The 21,796-nt window shown below is 36.6% G+C and overlaps 2 protein-coding genes across 3 annotated transcripts; one reads left to right on the top strand and one right to left on the bottom strand.

The window, feature by feature from the left end:
• On the top strand, positions 1,875-20,609 carry LOC109361384 (endoplasmin homolog). 2 transcript variants are annotated; one of them, XR_002109292.1, is made up of 4 exons: positions 1,875-1,884; positions 11,243-11,250; positions 20,194-20,358; positions 20,435-20,545. XR_002109292.1 is itself a non-coding variant. In XM_019606884.1 (3 exons), exons 1-3 carry the CDS (start codon positions 20,068-20,070, stop codon positions 20,592-20,594), a joined length of 312 nt encoding a protein of 103 aa, XP_019462429.1. In that variant the 5' UTR covers positions 19,973-20,067; the 3' UTR covers positions 20,595-20,609. The 2 variants fall into 2 exon arrangements, 1 of the variants encoding a protein (XP_019462429.1); XM_019606884.1 differs by lacking the exons at positions 1,875-1,884; positions 11,243-11,250 and adding an exon at positions 19,973-20,092 and having other exon boundaries at positions 20,232-20,358; positions 20,435-20,609.
• On the bottom strand, positions 13,613-14,325 carry LOC109361383 (mitochondrial import receptor subunit TOM9-2-like). The gene has a single exon (XM_019606883.1). The coding sequence runs from the start codon at positions 14,241-14,243 to the stop codon at positions 13,914-13,916; it is 330 nt and encodes a 109-aa protein (XP_019462428.1). The 5' UTR covers positions 14,244-14,325; the 3' UTR covers positions 13,613-13,913.

Raw genomic sequence — 21,796 nt, forward strand, 5'->3', positions numbered from 1 at the left:
CCCCGGGGCTATGTTAATATATGGCTGACTGTCGGGGAACACCCTCTGACCCGGACAATTCAAATAAAGTTCCTGGTCATCGACTATGTTTCGGCCTACGCCATACTCGGTCGACCAACACTCAACCATCTCGAAGCAATAGTCTCCACTCCACACTTCTGCATGAAGTTTCTCTCCTCTAACCTCTGAGTATGCACAGTTAGGGGAGATCAACATAGCGCAAGAAGTTGTTATCAGATGAGCCTTCGACCAAATCAAAATTCAACACGAACACCACCCCCTAAGGAAAAACAGTGAGGCGTGCACTTGGAGGAGTTAGATGTCAGGGCAGATATAGAAGACCTACGACCTCAGCCAGAAGGAGATAAAACCTCCCTTCAACTCGGCCCCTTGAAAGAAAATCTGGTGTATATCGACTCAACTCTCAACGAAGCTCGGAGATCAAAACTGATCAAATGCCTGAAGACCAACAAAGATCTTTTTGCCTGGTCCGTTGCGGATATGCTCGGAATAGATCCCTTTGTTGCATGCCACCACCTGACGGCAAACCCAGGAGCAAGATCGGTGGCTCAAAAGAAAAGAAATATGGGCGCCGACGAAGTAACCGAGGTTACTCAAAAGATCTTAGAATTACTATAGGTGGGCTTCATCTGAGAAATAACATATACGACTTGGCTGTCAAACGTCGTGCTGGTCAAAAAATCATCTAGGAAGTGGCGGATGTGTGTAGTCTACACAGACTTGAACAAAGTGTGCCCAAAGAATCCATACCCCTCCGAATATCGATCATCTCGTTAACAATTCTTCTGGGTATCAGTTCCTGTCATTTATGGATGCTTATTTAGGGTATAACCAGATTCCCATGTACCCCCCAGACTAAGACAAGACCACCTTCATTACACACAAGGTGACTTACTATTATACGGTCATGTCGTTCCATTTGAAAAATGCGGGGGCTACATACTAGAGGATGATGAACACCATTTTTGGAGATCAGATTGGGAAGAACATGGAAGTCTACATGGACAATATGATCACCAAGAGTCTGCCAACGGAGGATCATGTGAGTATCCTAAATGTCGTCTTCGACCGACTGCATAAGTTTAATTTATGCCTCAACCCGGAAAAATGTACATTTGGAGTCGAAGCCGACAAGTTTTTAGGATTTTTGTTAACAAGCCGGGGTATTTAAGCCAACCCAACAAAATGTCAAGCAGTCATCAACATGCGCAACCCAAGATCGGTTAAGGAAGTTCAGCAACTTAATGGGCAATTGGCAGCCTTGGCCAGATTCCTTCCAGCATCCGCCAAGCATTCCCTTCCACTATTCCAACTTCTCAAAAAAAGCAATAACTTTACTTGGTCGGAAGATTGCGAATCAGCTTTCCAAATTTTCAAACAATATCTAGCTACCACTCCCGTGCTTTCAAAGCATGTACCTGCCGAAACACTATACGTCTACTTGGCAATAACAGACGGGAGCGTAGCACCACCCTAATCAGAGAAAGTGAAGATGGTCAGCACCTAGTGTACTTCACCAGCAAAGCATTACAAGGCCCAAAGCTCAGGTATCAGAAGTTATAAAAGGTCGCTTACGCCCTCTTGGTGGCAACAAGACGGTTGCGACAATATTTTCAATCCCATCCGGTGGTGGTCAGAACCAATCAACCTATCCGCCAAATTTTGCACAAGCCTGAGCTGGTCGGACGGATCATCTCCTGGCCTATTGAACTAACCCAATTAGATATACGACACGAACCCAGGACGGCTATCAAAAGCCAAGTCATGTTCGACTTCATTGCCAAATTGATCACACAACTAGGTAATTTCGAGCAAATATGGACCATATATGTTGACGGTTCATCCAATCCCCAAGGCAGTGGAGTAGGGGTTTTATTGGATAACAGCCAGGGGATGACCATCGAACACTCGTTGACCTTCACCTTTCCCGCATCAATTAACTAAGTAGAATATGAAGCATGCATTGCCTATTTGGAGTTGACCAGGGAAGTCAGGGCTGAGAAAGTCTCCATTTGTAGTGATTCCCAACTCGCAGTCTCTCAGATTATACAGGTCTATCAGACAAAGGATGTGTTACTCGGAAAGTACCTAGCCAAGGTTAAGGAGTTCATGGGCAAGTTTGAAACGGCTTCCATACAACATGTCCCAAGGGAGCAGAATATCTAGGCTGACATCCTGTCCAAACTAGCAAGCACGAAGAGCCTGGGTAACAACAGATTAGTAATTCAAGGGACAATCCTACAGTCCAGTGTCATGGCTATCGAGCAAGCACAGATCCCGATCGACTCGAACGTCCCGATCATCAGGTACTTAACCAATGGCGACCTACCAGCAGATCAGAAAGACAGGCAGAGATTCCTCATGTTCACCATGGTACAGGGTTGTTTGTATCGTCAGGGCTTTTCTACTCTCATGCTCAAATGCCTCGGCCCCGATAGGGCTCAGTACGTTCTTTAAGAAATCCACGAGGGAAGTTGTGGTCAAGACCTCGGCACGACATCACTCACCAAAACGATACTCCGAACTGGGTATTATTGGTCGACCATGGACAAAGACGCCTCCGAATTCACTAAGAAGTGTACACCCTACCAATTGTTTGCCGACCTCCACAAGGCTCCCCCCGAAGAGCTCACAACAACAATGACCCCATGGCCCTTCTGCATATGGGGTATGGATATTTTGGGACAATTCCCACCAGCAATCGGACAACTTAAATTTATGATAGTGGTGGTCGACTACTTCACTAAATGGATTGAAGTTGAACCCATGTCCAACATCACGGCAGCCAACATGTGGAAGTTCACTTGGAGAAATATCATAACAAGGTTCGGGATACCCGTCGCGGCAGTCACTGACAATGGAACTCAGTTTTCTGACCGGAATTTTAGAGAACTGTTGACAGACCTCCACATCAAACAACATTTCACTTCAGTTGACCATCCTCAAACAAATGGTCAGGCAGAAGCAGCCAACAAATTCCTCCTCAGTGAGATAAAAAGAAGATTGCAAGAAGCTAATGGAGCCTGGTCGGAACAGTTGCATCATGTCCTTTAGGCTTATCGTACAACTCCTCACTCCACTACCAAGGAATCTCCTTTCAACCTTACTTACGGGTCTGAGGCTATGATCCTAGTAGAGATCGGCGAACCCACATGGTGAACAGCACACTTCGATGAAGCCGCCAATTCGACCATCTTAAAGTACGACTTAGACTAGATCGAAGAGAAGAAAGACCGAGCCAAAATTAGAGAAACCACCGTCGAACAGAGAGCCACCTAGAAATACAACTGAGCAGTAGTACAACGAGACTTTAAAACAGACAGTTTAGTACTCAGGAGAGCTGACGTCGGAAAAACAAAGGGCAAACTTGCACCCAATTGGGAAGGACCGTACCGGGTAAGTAGCAAGATTGACAAAGGGGCCTACAAGCTCGAAGACCAAGCAGGGAAGGAAATCCCCCATACTTGGAACGCAACAAATCTTCGAAAATTTTATGCTTGACAATGTAAACCCCGTGCCAGACCTTTATACGACTGAGCAAAATGATGTAACTGAATCCCACTTATATGTTAACGAGGTGTTATTCAGACGTCTTTCTAAATCCTCCTAGTCACCAGCAACACACCCCTCGGAGGCGTGGGCCAGTCCCCCGCTGATGGCGGTTCAAATTCGCCAACCCAAGCCAAGACCGAGTCTTCTGGGTCGCTATCAATATACCCCTCGAAGGCATGGGCAAGTCCCCCTTTGATGGCGGTTAAATTCATAAACCCAAGACAGGGCCAAGTCCTCTGGGTCGCCATCAGTATACCCTTCGGAGGCATGGGCTAGTCCCCCTTCGATGGCGATTAAATTCATAAACCCAACACACGACCAAGTCCTATGGGTCGCCATCAGTATACCTCTTGGAGGCATGGGCCAGTCCCCCTTCGATGGCGGTTAAATTCGTAAACTCAAGACAAGACCAAATCCTCTAGGTTGCCATCAACAAACCCTGCAAAAATATGAATCGAAACGATGGTAACCAGGTCATTAAGTCGATTACCCGGTCAATCCAGCCTTGTCAATTGATTAACAGTTTTAAGTCCATTAGGTTGGTTACCCGGTCAATCCAGCCTTGTTAATTGATTAAAAGTTTCAAGTCCATTAGGTTGGTTACCCGGTCAATTCAGCCTTGTTAATTGATTAAAAGTTTCAAGTCCATTACGTTGGTTACCCGGTCAATCCAGTCTTGTTAATTGATTAACAGTTTCAAGTCCCTTAGGTTGGTTACCCGGTCAATCCAGACGTGTTAGTTGATTAACAGTTTCAAGTCCATTAGGTTGGTTACTCGGTCAATCCAGCCTTGTTAATTGATTAACAGTTTCAAGTCTATTAGGTTGGTTACCCGGTCAATCCAGCCTTGTTAATTTGATTAACAGTTTCAAGTCCATTAGGTTGGTTACCCAGTCAATCCATCCTTGTTGGTTGTTAAACAGTTGCAAGTTCATTAGGTTGATTACCCGGTCAATTCAGCCTTGTTAATTAAACAGTGGCAAGTTCATTAAGTCAATTACCTGGTCAATCAAGTTTTGTTAACTGATTAACAGTTTCAAGTCAATTAGGTTAATTACCCGGTCAGTCCAATCTTGTTAATTGATTAACAGTTTCAAGTCCATTAGGTTAATTACTCGGTCAGTCCAGCCTTGATAATTATTAGACAGTTTCAAGTTTATTAAGCAGATAGTACAGACGACCAAAGGCAATATGTAAACAGGACAAGCGGGGATAGTATAGATAACTAAAAACATTACATTTTCAATGCATTAAACCCATAATCATCGCCCGCTAAGTCCTACCCGGGACCGGAAGCTTCATCGGGCCTTCACCATCATCGGCAACCAACTCCCCCCCAAGAGTAACTGACGCATCAATCTGGGTCCAAGACTAGTCATGATCCGGAAGAACCAACCGTGCCTGAGCAAATGCATTATCCCATCCTGCATTCGTTGCAGCAACGACATCTTCCTCCAAGTCCTGATAAGACGCCTTCAATTGGGCCAACTTTTCGGTTAACCGAACAATGTCCCCCTTGTTCATCTCATCCTGCTCGTCGGCCAGCTGCAACTTCGTCTCTAGATGGTGCATATCCCTTCAGCTCGGTCAAGACGACCACATAGGTCCCCGATTTTCCGTTGGACAGATACCATGTCGGCCTGAGCTTGCAGCGCAACATCCAGAGCCTCTTGAAGTTGGAGGGTCATCGCTGACAGCTGCTCACCAACAGTCAGGTTCTGCTCACCTTGAACCTTCAGCACCTGAAGGTACTTTTTCTCCACATCATGGAGTTCATCTGAGTGCTGCTCTTGGAGCTTGGCCAAAGTATCCTCATCGACCTAGGTAGCCAACACTCCATCACCTTTGAGATACTTGGTCATGGAAGCAGCCAAGACCCCGACCTCCCAAACCTTCCTTAGAAGGTCTAACAAGGGCAGAGAATCCATCTTCTCCACTACCCCGGGGTTGGGTAGCCCAGTCTCCACCGCCTTAGGAACCCGATACAGGAAAGAAACCCTTTACCACTACCAGGGATCTTCCCCCTAGTATGCCCCTCCGAGCTAGGATCAAGGGCCCCCTCGAGCACAGTTTCTTCCCCAGTAAGGTCAACCTGGTAGACATCAACCGGAGTAAGCACGGCCACCGCCTCGGGCTTAGAAGGAGGCACAAAAATCATCGGTACAGATGACTCCCCGTGAGAAGATTCAACATTGGTAGGTGAGTAAAACCTCGCATTTTTAGTGATCTATGCACTCTTCCTCTTCAAGGCAGCCCTCCTCAGCAGACTTGACCGGTCAGATTGATCACACATAGCAGTTGTTGAAAGGAAGATAAAAGGACATTAAAATCGGACAAACAATGTAAAATATGAGATGATATATGCACCCTACATTCGTAAACCCAGATGCTCACCAACTTCAGCCTAAAAAATATGATCCCCTAGACGCCGGTTTCTGATGGATTCCCATATTCCAAGACAAAGGGAATCGGGTTTGCCTGTTGGGACCATATGCCCACGAGTGTTGTTCGCCTACAACCTTTACCCGGAAGAACCCAAATTTCCACCCTTTGACTGATCCCTCGAACGCCTAGAAGAAAGCATGCCTATTTGCAGATTGAAGCGAGGTCCACCCGCGCCAGCCTGCGTCACTCTCGTCTTTATTGGAACTGTGTCCCACTCGGAACATCTAGAAGAAAAGACGGAGCGTGCACGGACGCTCCATGACCTCGCAAAAAATCTTGAAAGCCCATATGAACCCACAGGAATTAGGATGAAGTTGGGAAGGGGCCACTTGAAGGTGCTGCAACACATGGGTTGACTAGTCATCGAAAGGAACCTTCACCCCAATATGACGGCAGAAGTACTCGTACATATAGAAACTATGGCGGTCATTGTACTCCAGGAAAATATCCTGACAAACGCACTCATTCTTCGTTGGACTACGCCATCTGATGCCCTCGGTAGGGTAGGCCAACAACTCAACCTGGGGTTGCTTATCCGATGTATAGAAGGAAGGGCTCCCTATGACCTCTCGGTCAACCACCAATAAGGAGATTTTGAACCCGTCATCTCAGGTGGAAGTGTATATTGGTCAGCACGGTCGGCGAAATTCCTCCCCATAGATAACCTATCATCAGAAGAAGTGTCAGACTCCGAGTTGGATATAGCATCCAAGATCGGACCCCACTTCTTACAAAAGGCTGCCCAGTCCAGGACGATAGCCTCGCTCCTATTACCTCCCACCATCACGTCACGCAAGAGGGCGGATAAAGATAACCGTCGAGGTTGCCCTCGTGTAGACCAATGCCTTTGATGATGGAGACTCGGGGACGTAAAGATCGACGGGGGACCATGCAAGATCTCCAAATCATCGGAGCTAGATTCTCCGCCAGTCATAATTAAAAGAAAAATGAAGAAAAGAAGAGGAATTACCGATTAAAAAAGCTTGGATGAAAGAAGACTTCTAGATAGAAAAGATGCGCCTGGATTCAATAGTTGGTTGAAAGGTTGGCAAGAAGATACAATGAAGAATACGGGAAGAAGAAACCCTTATTTATAGGGAAGACCCAAGCCCAAGTCTCCCTAGAGGCCCAACTCGAAACGCAAATTCGCCCGTCCAAAGTCACTTAAGAACAATCTAACGTTAGCGTAGAAACTCAAACGACAAAACTGAAACGAGCTGACACAACGATTGAGTATCCATTATCATCACAAGGAACGCCATTAATACTCCACATGTCAACCTAGAAACGGATAACTATCATGACCTACCCCTAGTCCCTAAGCCATTCCCAGACATAGCCTATATCTTCTACTCACCCGTATAGTCCACAAGCTCAACCATCCCTGGCTCGACCTCGTCGACTAGGGGCAACTATTCTATTCCAGTCATAAGGTCGTAACCTACATCTCTCCAACCCATTCTTATAGTCCACCAGCTCGATCATCCCCGACTAACCTGGTAGACTGGGGGCAATTGTTCCATCCCGGTCAGAGAACCTATTCAGGTACCTCCCCCGACGGGTCCAGATGATCATCCGACCAAGTCTCATGCTCTCCCACACTTTCCCGTTCATTCATCATTAGTTCCCGACCATCTGTCCTCAATTCCCAATCTTCCAGCAAAGAACATATGTCATCTGTAAGACATTTTCAGGCATTGTCGCTGCTTGAAAAGAGAGTCACATCCAAATTTCTCTCTTTTTTCCAAAAGATTTATGGTGTCTTCATTTGAAGAAAGCTTTTCTTGATGAAGATTATTGGTTCTTTAGGTCGATGCACACAAGTCTAACTAACAATGTGTTGCATGAGATATAAGCACAAGTTACTTGAGAGAAGGACGAATTTACTTGGAGAGTAGGAGGGCAAGACCAATAACTTGGAGAACATGGCCAGTTACATGGAGTGGAAGTCAATAGGTTTAGAGTGGAACTCAAGAAAGCTCTACAACAATGCAACCTGCCTAGTGCCTATGAACAGAGCTCCTCGGTGAGAGCAAATTACACCAAACTCCAAGTTTTAGGTTTTGTTTAAGAGTGTGGTTTCGGAAGGGACGGGAAGAGATGACTTTCAAAAGCCTTCCTCATGCTTGGGAGTTGGATGAAGGAGATGGAAACGTTTTGGAAGGTTTCTCAAACCCTCTATAACCATTTATGTGTCTATTTTTAAAGTTCCATCAATTTATGATTTTTTTGGCGATAAAATGTTAGAATACTTAAATATTTTTTAGTAATATTATATTATTATATATTATTGTTCATTTCTCATTGTTAATTACATTTTTAAAGGAAAATAAAAAATATTCTTACATTATCATTATTAGTTTACTATCTCTCATCTAAATTTCATACTCCAAAACAAGGGAGAGTTGAAGATTTTGGAGGGTTTCTCAAACCCTCTACAACCTTCCATGTGTCTATTTTATAGTTCCCCCAATTTGGATTTTTGTGGCGACAAAATGTTAAAAAAAACCTACATATTTTAGTAAAATTATATAATTATATATTATTTTTTATTTCTTATTGTTAATTACATTTTTAAAGGAAAAATAAAAATATTCTAACATATCATCAGTTTACTCTCCCCTATCTAAAATTCACACTCCCAAGCAACGGAGAGAATTGTCTTCCTAATGAGATAGTAGAAAGATATCCATCCTATTTGGATGAGTTTAGTTTTAGAACATGGTAAGACTTATGTCCCTTATATTATATATACTACAAGGGAGAGATATCTTCCTTTCCCCTTCTCTTCCTCCTCCTTCCTAGCTATTTGATCTCTCCTTCCATTTCTATCATAACTCCCAAACATATACATGTATGTACCAAATCACATTTCCAAATAAAAGTGTCTCTCATAAATAACTATTATGGCCTAATATTGCAAGTCCTATTGCTTTATGGTACGTTTGTGAGTTGAGTTTTAGAACATGGTAAAACTTATGTCTCTTATATTATATACTACAAGTGAGAGAGTTGTCTTCATTTCCCCTTCCCTTTCTCCCCATTCCTAGCCTTTTGATCTCTCTCTTTCCTTTTCTCTCATAACTCCAAAACATAACCTTAGAGCAACAAAGCCCATGAGAGACAAATCCTAATGAGATAGTAGAAAGATATCCATCCTAGTTGGATGAGAATGTGTTCCAAATACTAGAACCTCATAGTAAGATAGTTCTCTTTCATGGAAACATTTTATGAATTAGGTGTCATGGTTTCTTACTTCTCAGTAGGGAAAGTTTACCACGTAAAAATCTTCTCTATTACTTCCGCAAGTGCTCATTTTTCATCCACATACTAGGGAAAATTAATCCTATTATTTTCCTAATGGGATGTCAAAAATGCTTGATGGCAAAATTTGGAAGCGTTATATATTAGGTTGTATCTCAAAACTAATGGGGAATAAGTAAAATAATCTAACATGTATTTAAACTACTACTGAGCTAATAAGATAAGCTATATGAGACTAACTTTCCAACATTATCTCAATCGGTTCAGGGGCGTTGGCTAGTGGCGGATGATTTTAATGATATTGCAAATCAGAGTGAGAAGAAAGTTGGGGTTCCAACCAAACTCGAGGAGGTGTGGACTTTATCTACAAAATTAACAGGTGCAAACTAATGGATATGGGTTTTCCGTGCAATTTTGAACATTTGGATCGTGTTTTATGCCACAAGGATAGGAGAGTTCGAATTACTTGGGCAACAATTAAGGTTATCCCTACAGCGTGATTATCTTATCAGCGTCCTTTAATAACTATGTTAAATGATGAGTAAGATAGGGGTTGTCACTACCTTTTAGATTTGGGTGCGAGGCCAACACATTGCATGTTTAAGGAGGAGTAAGGGATGTTGGTTTACATCTTTGCAATGCGCCTAAAATTGTTACAATGGAGGGTGGTAATGTAAGTGGAATGCTAACACCTTTAGACACATTCAGAGAAGGAAGAAGAATATCCTAGCAAGACTTGTAGGTGCTCAATGGAAGATTCAGCATTGTCGCTCTATAATTGCATTTATTTCTTGTCTTAAGGATCTTCAGGATGATTAGGCTGCTACTTCGTCTTAAGGATCTTTATCAAAATTTTCTTACGGCAAATGAGGATGAGCATCCTGAGTATCAAACAAATTACCCTTATCCTTTGTTGGACATTATGTCATCAGAGAGAGGTTGGGCAGTCCTGTCTCTGATTTGGAGGTAAAATGCTACTTTTGTATGGGGTCATGAAAAGTGCCTGTTCTAGATGATTTCCCATTCTATTCTTATCAGGGCATGAGGGATGCCATGGCTAAGAGTCTCTGTGGTCTCTCACTTAAATCTCTGAAGCTATAGATGAGGGTAAGTGGAGGCATGTGGAAGATGGGCAGAACTGGTTTAGAAGTGTCTCATTTTATGTTTATGTTTGTTGATGATCTTTCCTTAATTGATCATGTTAGGAATTTCAATAATGAACGCAAAGAGAAAAAAAAAATTTAAAGGAATTCATCCAAAGGCACATGAGAAAGAGCTTGGACTATGTTTTGTATTCTGAGCCTTATCACAAATTGTGAATCCTTATGTTTTTTATCACAAACCTTCAATCCTTGTGTTCTTCATCATGCTCTATGCAACCTTTGTGAATCTCGGTGGCTTGTCAATCAGAGTACAGACTCATAATACCTCCAAGTTGTGTCAATGATACTCTCGTTTTTCACAATGCTAATAAAAGGGAAATCAACAGAAACTCGGAAATAGGAATAAACTATATGATACAGGTAAGAGGGTGTTATAGATGCCTACTAAGCTCATCATCAAAAGGGCAATACACTCCCATAACTGGAGGGAGGACATAGTAATTGGTTTACTATAGCTAGATAGAATATAAAGGGGAACAAATGGATCCTACAATTTCACCCAAATATCACATACGAAGCATCGTGACAGCATCTGAAAACAAAATCAGATGGGAAGCTTTGTGACAGCATTGGAAAACAGTTTGGACGTGCCTTAGCCATTTAATCTTTTATAATGAATGTACAGTATCCAAATTCCACCATGATCCTTAAACTTTTAAAGCAAAACAAATGAGTGATCAGTAATTATAGAGTCGCCCCTAGTTTAAAATGATCATTGAAGATTACTATCAATTGATTCAACCCAACACTCTAGTTTATGTTTCTGTGTATAGCAAAAGAATTTAACAGCACTAGAGCGCTCCAAGTCAATAAAAAACAAAATTGAGCTCATCATGTCTAAATGTGACAAGTCTCTAGTCTCTCATCTTTCATTTCTGAATTAAACCCCAATGCCAAGCATTTAGTTAGAGCTACTCGTAAAAGTTGCAAACAGAAAGATTAAGCACAAACATAAACAGCGGGTAAATTATTCCCACTTTATACTTTGGACATCAATTTGGTCCTTCATTGCCTAACATACTAGAACCTCTGAGTAAGACAGGCCTCTTTCAGTGGAAACATTTTATGCATTAGGTGTCATGGTTTTTTACTTTCAAGTTGGGAAAGTTTTTCTACGTTAAAAGTTTCTCTATTGCTTCTGTAAGTGCTCACTTTTTATTCACATACTAGGGAAAACTAATCCTATTATTTTCCTAATTTGGAAGTGATTAATGGCAAAATTTGGAATTGTTATCTATTAAGGTTGTATCTCAAAACCAATGGGCAATAAGTAAAATAATCTAACATGTAATTAAACCACTCCTGAGCCACTAAGATAAGCAATACGAGACTTACTTCCCAATATTATATCAATCTGTTCAGGGGCATGGGCTACTGGTGGGTGATTTTAATGATATTGCAAATCAGAGTGAGAAGAAAGCTGGGGTTCCAACCAAACTTAGGAGGTGTGGACTTTATCAACAAAATTAACAAGTGCAAACTAATGGATATGGTTTCGTGCAATTTTGAACATTTGGATCATGCTTTATGCAACAACTATAGGAGAGTTAGATTTACTTAGGCAACAATTAAGGTTATTTCTACATCGTGATTCTCTTATCAGCATCATTCAATAACAATGTTAAGTGATGAGTAAGATAGGGGTTGTACCCGACCTTTTAGATTTGGGTGTGTGGCTAACATATGGCATGTTTAAGGAGGAGTAAGAGATGTTGGTCAACATCTTTGCAATTAGCCTATAAAATAGTTACAATGGAGAGTGTGTTGTGAGTGGAATGCTAACACCTTTTGACACATTCGGAGAAGGAAGAAGAATACCCTAGCAGGACTTGTAGGTGTTCAATGGAAAGTTCAGCATTGCCATTCTATAAGTGGATTTCTTTCTCGTCTGAAGGATATTCAGGATGATTTGACTGCTACTTTGTACTGAGAAGAGCTTTTGTGGTATATAAAAATCTCATTCTAAATGGATTAATCATGGTGACAGTAATATTTATTATATTACTATCACTTGAAAGTCATCAATATAAGGAGAAATAAGATTATTATGATATGTAACTCTGATGGAGATTAGAGAGACGACAAACAGCAACTCCAGAAAACGATAAAAGATTTTTATCAAAATGTTCTTCAGGCAGATGAGGATGAGCATCCTGAGTATCAAAGAAATTACTCTTATCCTTTGTTGGACATTATGTCATTAGAGAGAGGTTGGGCAGTCCTACCTAATAAAAGGGAAACCAACAGAAACTCAGAAATAGGAATAAACTATATGATACAGGTAAGAGGGTGTACTAAGCCCATCATAATAAGGGCAACACACTCCCATAACTGGAGGACATAGTAATTGGTTTACCAAGGCTAGATAGAATATAAGGGGAAACAAATGGATCCTGCAATTTCACCCAAATATCAGATACGAAGCATTGTGACAGCATCTGAAAACAAAGCCAGATGGGAAACTTTGTGACAGCATACGAAAACAGTCTGGACAAGACTTAGCCATTTATAATGAATGTACATATCCAAATTCCACCATGATCATTAAACTTTTAAAGCAAAACCAATGAGTGGTCAGTAATTATAGAGTTGCCCATAGTTTCAGATGATCACTGAAGTTTACTATCAATTGATTCAACCCAACACGCTAGTTTATGTTTCTGTGTATAGCAAAAGAATTGAACAGCACTAGAATGCTCCAAGAGTCCAAGTCAATAAAAAAAAATTGAGCTCATCATGCCTAAATGTGACAAGTCTCTACTCTCTCAGCTTTCCTTTCTGAATTAAACACCAATTCCAAGCATTGTAGTTAGAGCTGATCGTAAAAGTTGCAAATAGAGAGATTAAGCACAAACATAAACAAAGGGTAAATTATTCTCACTTTATAATTTGGACATCAATTTGGCCCTTCATCGTCTAACATGGGCATCAATTAGGCACTCATTGTTTACACTGAATTACTAAATTGACGTCCAAAACCTTTAGATGTCCAATTTGATTATTTACTCCACCTCCTAAACAGAAAAGACACAGTTCCATTCCAGATAACACCTAATTACAAAAACAGAACACGAGGGATTCAGCTTCATTTTCAATGTGAAACTGGTGCAACTAGTCAAAACCCTTAATAACTGTAGTTCAATAAGGGCATTATAGCAAACATGATCAATCCAAAAATGACAGGGCTAACACCATATAACAATAATAATCATTATGTCATCATGCCACTTCTCATGTTCAAAATGAACAATAAAGTGAAACGCAGAGCTAAATTAAATAAAATTTATTAATAAAATACACAAAACTAAATGGAAACAAAGTTCCACCAATGTGATACCACTAACATAAAATTATTATAATCCGAAACCCTAGAACAGAACCAGAGCTAAATCATTCACTCTCCGACTCAAAATCACATACATATACGAGATACCAATCAATTGAGGCAATATGAGCTGACCTGAGGTTTCACTTAGCGGATTGTGGCGCCGCGATGGCAGCTGTACCAAGAATACTGGCCTGCTGGAGCTCGATTTCATTGAACTGCTGCTCGCGGTCCATCTCAATGATCAGAGGGACGACGAGGATAAGGAAGGTGGTTCCGGCAATCCATGCGGCCTTTCCGGTGCTTTTGAGGAGCTTTTTGGCGACGAAGGAGGCGTCGCCGGCGGCTTGTTTGCCGCGAGAAACGATGGGAGAACGGGTGATTTTGGTGATGAGAGAGAGTGATTGGTCGCTCTTTGAATGGTTTGGTCTTTCTGGGAGAGAGACTCCGCCTCTTCTGGCTTGCGACGCCATGGGAGAGAGTTGAAGAGGAAAGTGTAAGAGGATTTGTGATGTGTTTCGGTTGCAGTTAGGTTTGGGAATTTTGGTTGCAGTTAGGTTTGGGAAGTTTGGTTTGAAGTGTTTAACACAGTACCTACGGGCTTTGGTTAAAGTGGTACATGCTTGATTCCCCTTAAGATAAGCAAGGTCTCGGGTTCGAGTCCTGTGGACGGAAAAGTATCTGCAGGGAGAGTTAGCTTCACATACTTGTGGATATTTCCGGCTCGAACATGATTGTCTCTAGTGCGAGGATACGTGTGGGATACTTGTGGATGTTTCCGGTTCGAACATGATTGTCTCTAGTGCGAGGATACTTGTGGGAATCAAACATGTACTACTTGAACCAACGCCCGTTAGTAAGACTCAAGTTGTTAGTTAAACATAAACATGTATTAATTTAATAATACAATATAAATATTAAAGTTGTAGCACTTGTATGAGTTGAAACAACAAATAGTCATGTAAGTCAAAATAATTATAATATAAAAGCAAAAAATAAATGTAAATGAACAATTTAAAGTAATAAATCTTAACGACATAACTAACATTTTTTATGTTGAATCTCAATAAATTAAACTTCAGTTCAAAATTTTTGTTTCTACATAATTGTTTGTAATTCATTACATGTGAGTAATTTGAATAATAAAGAGATTAGTGCGAAAATTCTCAACAACTGCCAATGTAAAAATAACAAATTTAAGGAACATAAATGAATACACAAACAAAGTTTATGATATACACAACAACAAAATCTACCATGGATTTGTAAATCATGATGGCAAATTAGTTGTTGTGTTTTGGATTACAGACTCTACTATTAAAGTACACCATCATTACATTTCAAGATGTACTTCTATGTGATTTTTCATATGGGTGAGTAGGTTTATATGGGTCAATTAACTTTGTTGAAGAAAGTGCTGAGAATTTGATAAAGTACTTGAAGGAAGTTATTTTGTGTGAACAAATTTATTTTGTAGTCTATCATTATGCATTGAGATCTTTTTGACAATAATTAAAAGAAAGTTATTATGCCTGAAATTTTTTATATGATCTTAAAATTATTACAATAGTTCTTGCAAAAACCAATATCTTGAGCCTAGGTTTTTTACTTGTTTTCTTTCTTCATGAATTCCATTTTAGTTGCAAATATTATTGAATAACTTTACGTATTTATTTAATAGACTAAGATAGAATGACTTTGTTGTTACCTAGTTAGTGGAAGCTTGAAAGGTGACTTATTCTCCTTGATATGATAATAGTTTAATTTAGTTGTTCCTGGTGGCTACAATAGTCCAACATCAAAGTAATTGATTAGTTTTTAGACATTGATGGTTGAGAGTAAACTTCAACAGAGTCGGTTCGCTTCTCTTTTTATCAGTGTTATGAGAATCAGACTAGACTTGACCGTTAGACTAGTCTGACCGCTGATCGGACTTAAAAACGACTTTGATTTGCAGTCTTGACCAAATGAAGGTTGAACCGCTTTGAACCGGGGAAATTCTGGTTCGATTGTGTTAAACCTGGTTCAACCGCATTAACTTGAGAAGTAAACCGAAAGGTTCAATTAAAAAACATGAAGATATGTTAATTTAATATCCTTATACATGATTATTAATTATATAAGACTTTACATTTACACATAATTATATTTTTTAAGATAAAATTATTAATTATGTATAAAATAATTCGGTCAGACCATATGGTTTAACTGTTTAAACCGGTTAAACTTAATATGAGACCTCTTCTGATTTAACATCTGACTCAACTTTTCCAACATTGCTTTTACACATACATAACATGATATAGTTAGTAGTATCCTATTAATTAAAAAAAATAATCAATAACTTTATAATTTCATTATTTGATTCTAAAATAATATTAGTATAAAAATACATATTATTAGTATTTGACTCTATAATAACTATAAGCAATATGTTATGATTCATATTATTACTATTTTAATATTGCTATATTAACATTATATTTTAATATTGCATAGGTAACCATATTCTTTTTATTTTTAAATAGTTATCCACATTTTTTTTTATTTTATAATTTCATCCTTATGCATTATAAAATTATCAAAATCAATTCAACTAAAAAATAAGATGAAGCTATTGATTAAGGAAAATCAATTCCAACAATATATAAAATAACGATAAAGCTATTGATTAAGGAAAAAAAAATTTATAATTTTATATTGTTATTGTCCCATAATGTCAATGATATATTGTGATTTATCAACAATATATAAATCATAATATACATTTACTTATTTGATGAGTATGAAATTAATTAATATATTTGACCATTTAATTTAATTAATTAACTGTATATAATAACATTTTTTAACTGATCTAGAAAATTTGTACTATTCTATTTCTTTAACACGTTAAAAATAGAATTATTTATCTATTTCTTTATCAATATAATTGTAAATGTATATTAAGTTTGTAATGTTAAAGTAATTGTGTAACGTGCTCAATAAATCATATACGTTATAAAGTTGACGTGTTATATCATCATCTTATTATATCTGATCATTTAACTTAATTGATTAATTGTGTATGATGTCATTTTTGTAATTGGTCCATAAAATTTGAGTTTTTAAATTTCTTTATGACATTAAAATATAATTATTTAATTATTTATTTATCAATATAATTATAATTGTGCATTAAGTTCCTAATGTTAAATAATTGTTAATATGCTCAATTAATCATGCACATTATGCAATTCAATGAATCAGAACAAATTCTTGATTAATGAATCCAAATATGAACAAATTATTGGAAATGATGTAAAACATTAATAAGTAGATATTACTCAATTAATATTCCACAAATTTATTAATTATAATACTACAAATTTATATTTCATTTTTGTAACTGATCCATAAATTCAAACAAAAAATAGAATATAAATTGAATTAAACATTAATATTCGAAAAATTTATTATTTACGATTCAGAAACTTTATATCCATAATGAACATTGCTTAAAATTAGTAATTATAAATAATTTAATTGAAATATAAATCAAATCAATTGATTATCACAATCAAATCAAATTGCTTTAATATTTTTAATGTCACATCCTATTAAAGATTAAAGAGAAATTCAATCTAAAAACGCAATCAAGAATCAAATTACAAAACTAATTTTGAGAACAATTATTTAATTTTTAGATAATGAAATAAAAGATGTTCAAAGGCATTCATGACTAATAATTTTGGCTTCTAAAGTGTAACTAACAATTAGCTAATTATGTAATAATATCATTTTTGTAACTGACTAAATTTTTTTGAACTTTTATGTTTCTTTATGATATTATTATTTAATTATTTCTTTATCAATATAATTATAAATATGCATTTAGTTTCCAATGTTAAAGTAACCATGTAATATGCTCAATTAATCATGCATGTTATGGAATTCAATGAATCAAGACAAATTACATATAAATATAAATTGATCCATAAATTTAAATTTTGTAATTGATCCATAAATTCATACAATTATGCAAATTTATATCCATAAAGAACATTGCTTAAAATTAGTGAATCATAATTAATTAGTCAAAATATAAATCAAATCAATTAATTATCATAATCAAATGAAATTGTTTTAATATTTTGATTATTACATTTTATTAAAGTGAAATTCAATCAAAAAAACACAATAAAAAATCAAATAACAAAACTAATTGTAGGAGACAATTATTTAGTTTTTAGATAACGAAGCAAAATACATTCAAAGACAATCATGCTTAATAATTTTGGTTTCTAAAGTGTTATTACTCAATTAATACATTCAAAGATATTAATGAGTAAATATTACTCAATTAATATTCCACAAATTTATTAGTTATAATTATGCAAATTTATATTACTTTTTTGTAACTGATCCATAAATTCAAACAAAATAGAATATAAACGGAATTAAATATTAATATTTTACAAAATTATTAGTTATAGAGTAGAATATAAATGAAATTAAATTGTCTTTAGTGATTATGACTGATATGATGACTACATTTACTAAGATTAATTAGATAAAATATACATGTTCAACAATTAAACATGTCAAATTATTTATGATGAGAATAAAAAAGATTAAATATTATTCTTACTAATATAAGGTCGACACAGATAATGAATGCAACATTTAATCGTTGTATTCTAGGATGTGAGGTTTCTCTTCTGCAAATGCCTAAACAAAGAATATGGTCAATTTGTATTTCCTGCTTTAGAAAAATAACCACATATGAAAAAATATTTTAACAAATATCATGTGAGAAAAAATAATCAAATTCATTTGTTGTGCAAAGGAGAATAAAATTAAAGATTTTAGTAAGATAAGGACACGGAGACATAACACTAACATGTAGATATGCTTTAAGTGAGAGTCAAACTGCAAATGAAGAGATAAGATGAAAAAGGTGAGATAAGATGATAAAGGCGAGATACGATGAGAAGATAAATAAATTTATAAAAACAAACAAATAAATACAATATTGTACTTGTAACTAAATGTGTGTGTGTATATATATAAATGGATATCGAGTACATAACATAGTTATTGAGGGTTTGGTCATTGTTAAGGATGAAATCCTTGTAAATCAGACACTAAGAAATATGATTATTAAAAGAACAAATCTACAAAATAATAAAATCAATAATACCACATATACAAAATAAACAAATCAATGAAATATTAAACAACAAAATCAAAGAAAAAATAAGAATATACATACATAATAAACAAAAAATCAATTAAAAGATCTAGAAAATAAGAACATATCTAAAAATAAACAAATGAATTAAAAAAATCAATAAAAATGCATTTTAAACAACATATTTAAAAATTAAGAACAAATCTACAATGATGAAGATTGAGTAGCTGGATATAGAAGTCATCATATTAGGTTAATGAATGAAAAAATCAATAAAAATGTACTTTAAACAACATATTTATAAAATAAGAACAAATCTACAATAATGAAGATTGAGTAGCGGGATACAGAAACTATCATATTAGATTTAAATGAAGTGAAGATTGAGGAATGAAATATTGGATTGTAGACATGAGAGAGAAGAAGAGAGAGAAGAAGAGAGAGAAGAAGAGAGAAATATGAAACAAAAGAGGAGTAGATGATGGAGATATGAAATGATAATGGAGAGAGAAGTAATTCAAATGTGAAAAGGGATTTATTCAATCCCCTATATTGTGAGATGCAATTTCTTCATAGAATAAAAAACAAATGGACTCATTAATCATTAGAATTAAAATGGACAATGTACAAAAAGGGAAGATACAATGTTGAAAGGTACATATGAATAACATAGACATGTTTTGGAGGGAAAGTTTTGATTGAGAGATTGATACATGTCATGAGGGACTTGAGAGATTGACACATATCATGATGGACCTTTTTTTGTTATGTAGGTAATAGATAGATAGATAGCTTTCTTTAGAGCATCCTCCATGCACCCCTCTTTTCGTCTTACTAATTATTTTATATTTGTTTACACATTTTAATAATTTAGCTAATTCACTACTACAAATAAATGAGTTAAACACAGTAAATTAGCCACACTACTATAACCAAGGCAAAATTAATTATCAAGCCCATTCCCTTGCCACTTTATTGGGTCCGTGCCAAAAAAAAAGCAAAAGAAACCCGCTCAATTCCTTACTGGATAAAACCATTGTTTCTTCAAGTCCTAATAAAACCGAAACCCAGAAGCCACAAATTCTTTCTTCAATTTTTGCAACAAATTCTTCAAATTTTTATCAATGTCACTTCATCTTTTCAACCATAGTTCATCTAATTGCTTAAATCCTTCGTTTTTTCTTCAACCAATAATCGAATCAGAGAAAATTGAAGCATCGAATCGTGATGAGGATGTGGATGCTACTTAGTGCTCTCTTTTTCTTCTCCCTTCTCATTCTCATTGCAGATCAAGGTCGAAAGTTTGAAGCGAATGCAGAGAGTGATTCGGAAGAGGTTGTAGATTTACCTAAGGTGGAGGACAAGATCGGTGCAGTTCCATCTGGTCTTTCAACGGATTCAAATGTGGTTAAGAGGTATTTGATTTAATTTTATCTATTTTTTTTTGTATATTTAAATGTTATGATTCATGATTTATTGTGGTTGAATTAGAGAGGTTGAGTCGATCTCAAAGAAATCGCTTCACAGCAATGCGGAGAAGTTTGAGTTCCAAGCTGAAGTGTCGCATCTTATGGATAATATCCTAAATTCTCTCTATAGTAACAAAGACATTTTCCTTAGAGAGTTGATCTCCAATTCAATTGATGGATGAGTGTCATCAACTTTGCTACACAGGTAAATGGAAATCCAAATTTGCAGCTTCTACTTTTCAGTTTTGTCCAATTGTTTCTAATTTTTACATGTCTAGTTTTATATCTCTCACTCCCTAATCTTGTACCAATAATCCAAAACAAGTATGGTTGATAATCGAGAAGTATTGGTTTAAGTTCTGAAGGTTAGTGTCTTTGCAATATGTGATTTTGACTTTATAATATATGTTAGTAAGATAAATAAATTTGTTTTTACTCTCTTTCATGTTGTATATTTTCCATTTTGCATTTGTGATGTATAGGTTGTAACTTGAAAGCTTAGATTATTCTATGAAATTTGAATAAATTGGAGTCTTTTTTTGTCCATTTGAGTCATGCGGAAAGTATCATGTTTTGAGAATTTAGATTTTCCTGGTCACTCATGGATATGCAATATGGTGCATAAATATTCAATTAAACATCCAAATTGTACAATTTTAAGAATTCCTTAAAAACTTATGAACTAAAGTCCAGGTTGAACCTGTATGGTTTATGACTATTGTTCAAGAAGACATGAATAATAGCACAAGTAGTGGTGGTGATGGAAATGATAATAGTAGAGATGCTAATGTTCAAATGAGAGACTCTGCACCTCAGCATATTAGTGATAAATAATCAGCAACAATAATTTGTTATTTAGAACGTGTGTTTTGAATTAGTCTTGTTGTTCTTTAACTGATAGCATAATAGGTTGTTATGGAGATATTCTAGGAATCATTTGTTAGCATATATCTCTTCCTATTCAGTTGTGCTAAGCTTGTATATATATCACTTTCCAATACATAAAAGATACACCATTCATCTATACAACAAGCTCCTGGAACTAATGGTGAGTTGTCTCTAACATATTTCATCTTGAATGATCTATATTCAATTTGTGATTAATAAGCTTAGCATATACATTTGTTTAATTAATGTCTTGCGAAAAATGTAGCAGAAGAATCTAACCCCAACCAAAGAAACTTGTTATAAGTGATGAATATTATCAAAAAGTTACTAGGGCCCTTATCATGTGTCTTAGACAGCATGATATGAAGATGTTTGGTTTTCCAATGGTTGGAAAGAATTTGCATAATACTTGTCATTGGAAGTGTCACAGTTTCTGGTGTTTCAATATGAAGGAAAATCTCAATTTCATGTTAATATATTTGGAAAAGGTGCATTA

The sequence above is a fragment of the Lupinus angustifolius genome, chromosome LG11, assembly GCF_001865875.1.
Source record: "Lupinus angustifolius cultivar Tanjil chromosome LG11, LupAngTanjil_v1.0, whole genome shotgun sequence".
NCBI classification, from domain to species: Eukaryota; Viridiplantae; Streptophyta; class Magnoliopsida; order Fabales; family Fabaceae; genus Lupinus; species Lupinus angustifolius.

What these genes read in the sequence shown, in the direction of transcription:
- LOC109361383 (XM_019606883.1), bottom strand. Translation starts at nt 14,243, where the DNA reads ATGGCGTCGCAAGCCAGAAGAGGCGGAGTCTCTCTCCCAGAAAGACCA.
- LOC109361384 (XM_019606884.1), top strand. Translation starts at nt 20,068, where the DNA reads ATGTCACTTCATCTTTTCAACCATA. An exon ending in ACTTCATCTTTTCAACCATA is followed by an intron (nt 20,093 to 20,231) that starts GTTCATCTAATT and finishes TTCTCATTGCAG; the next exon opens with ATCAAGGTCGAAAGTTTGAA. An exon ending in GATTCAAATGTGGTTAAGAG is followed by an intron (nt 20,359 to 20,434) that starts GTATTTGATTTA and finishes TGGTTGAATTAG; the next exon opens with AGAGGTTGAGTCGATCTCAA.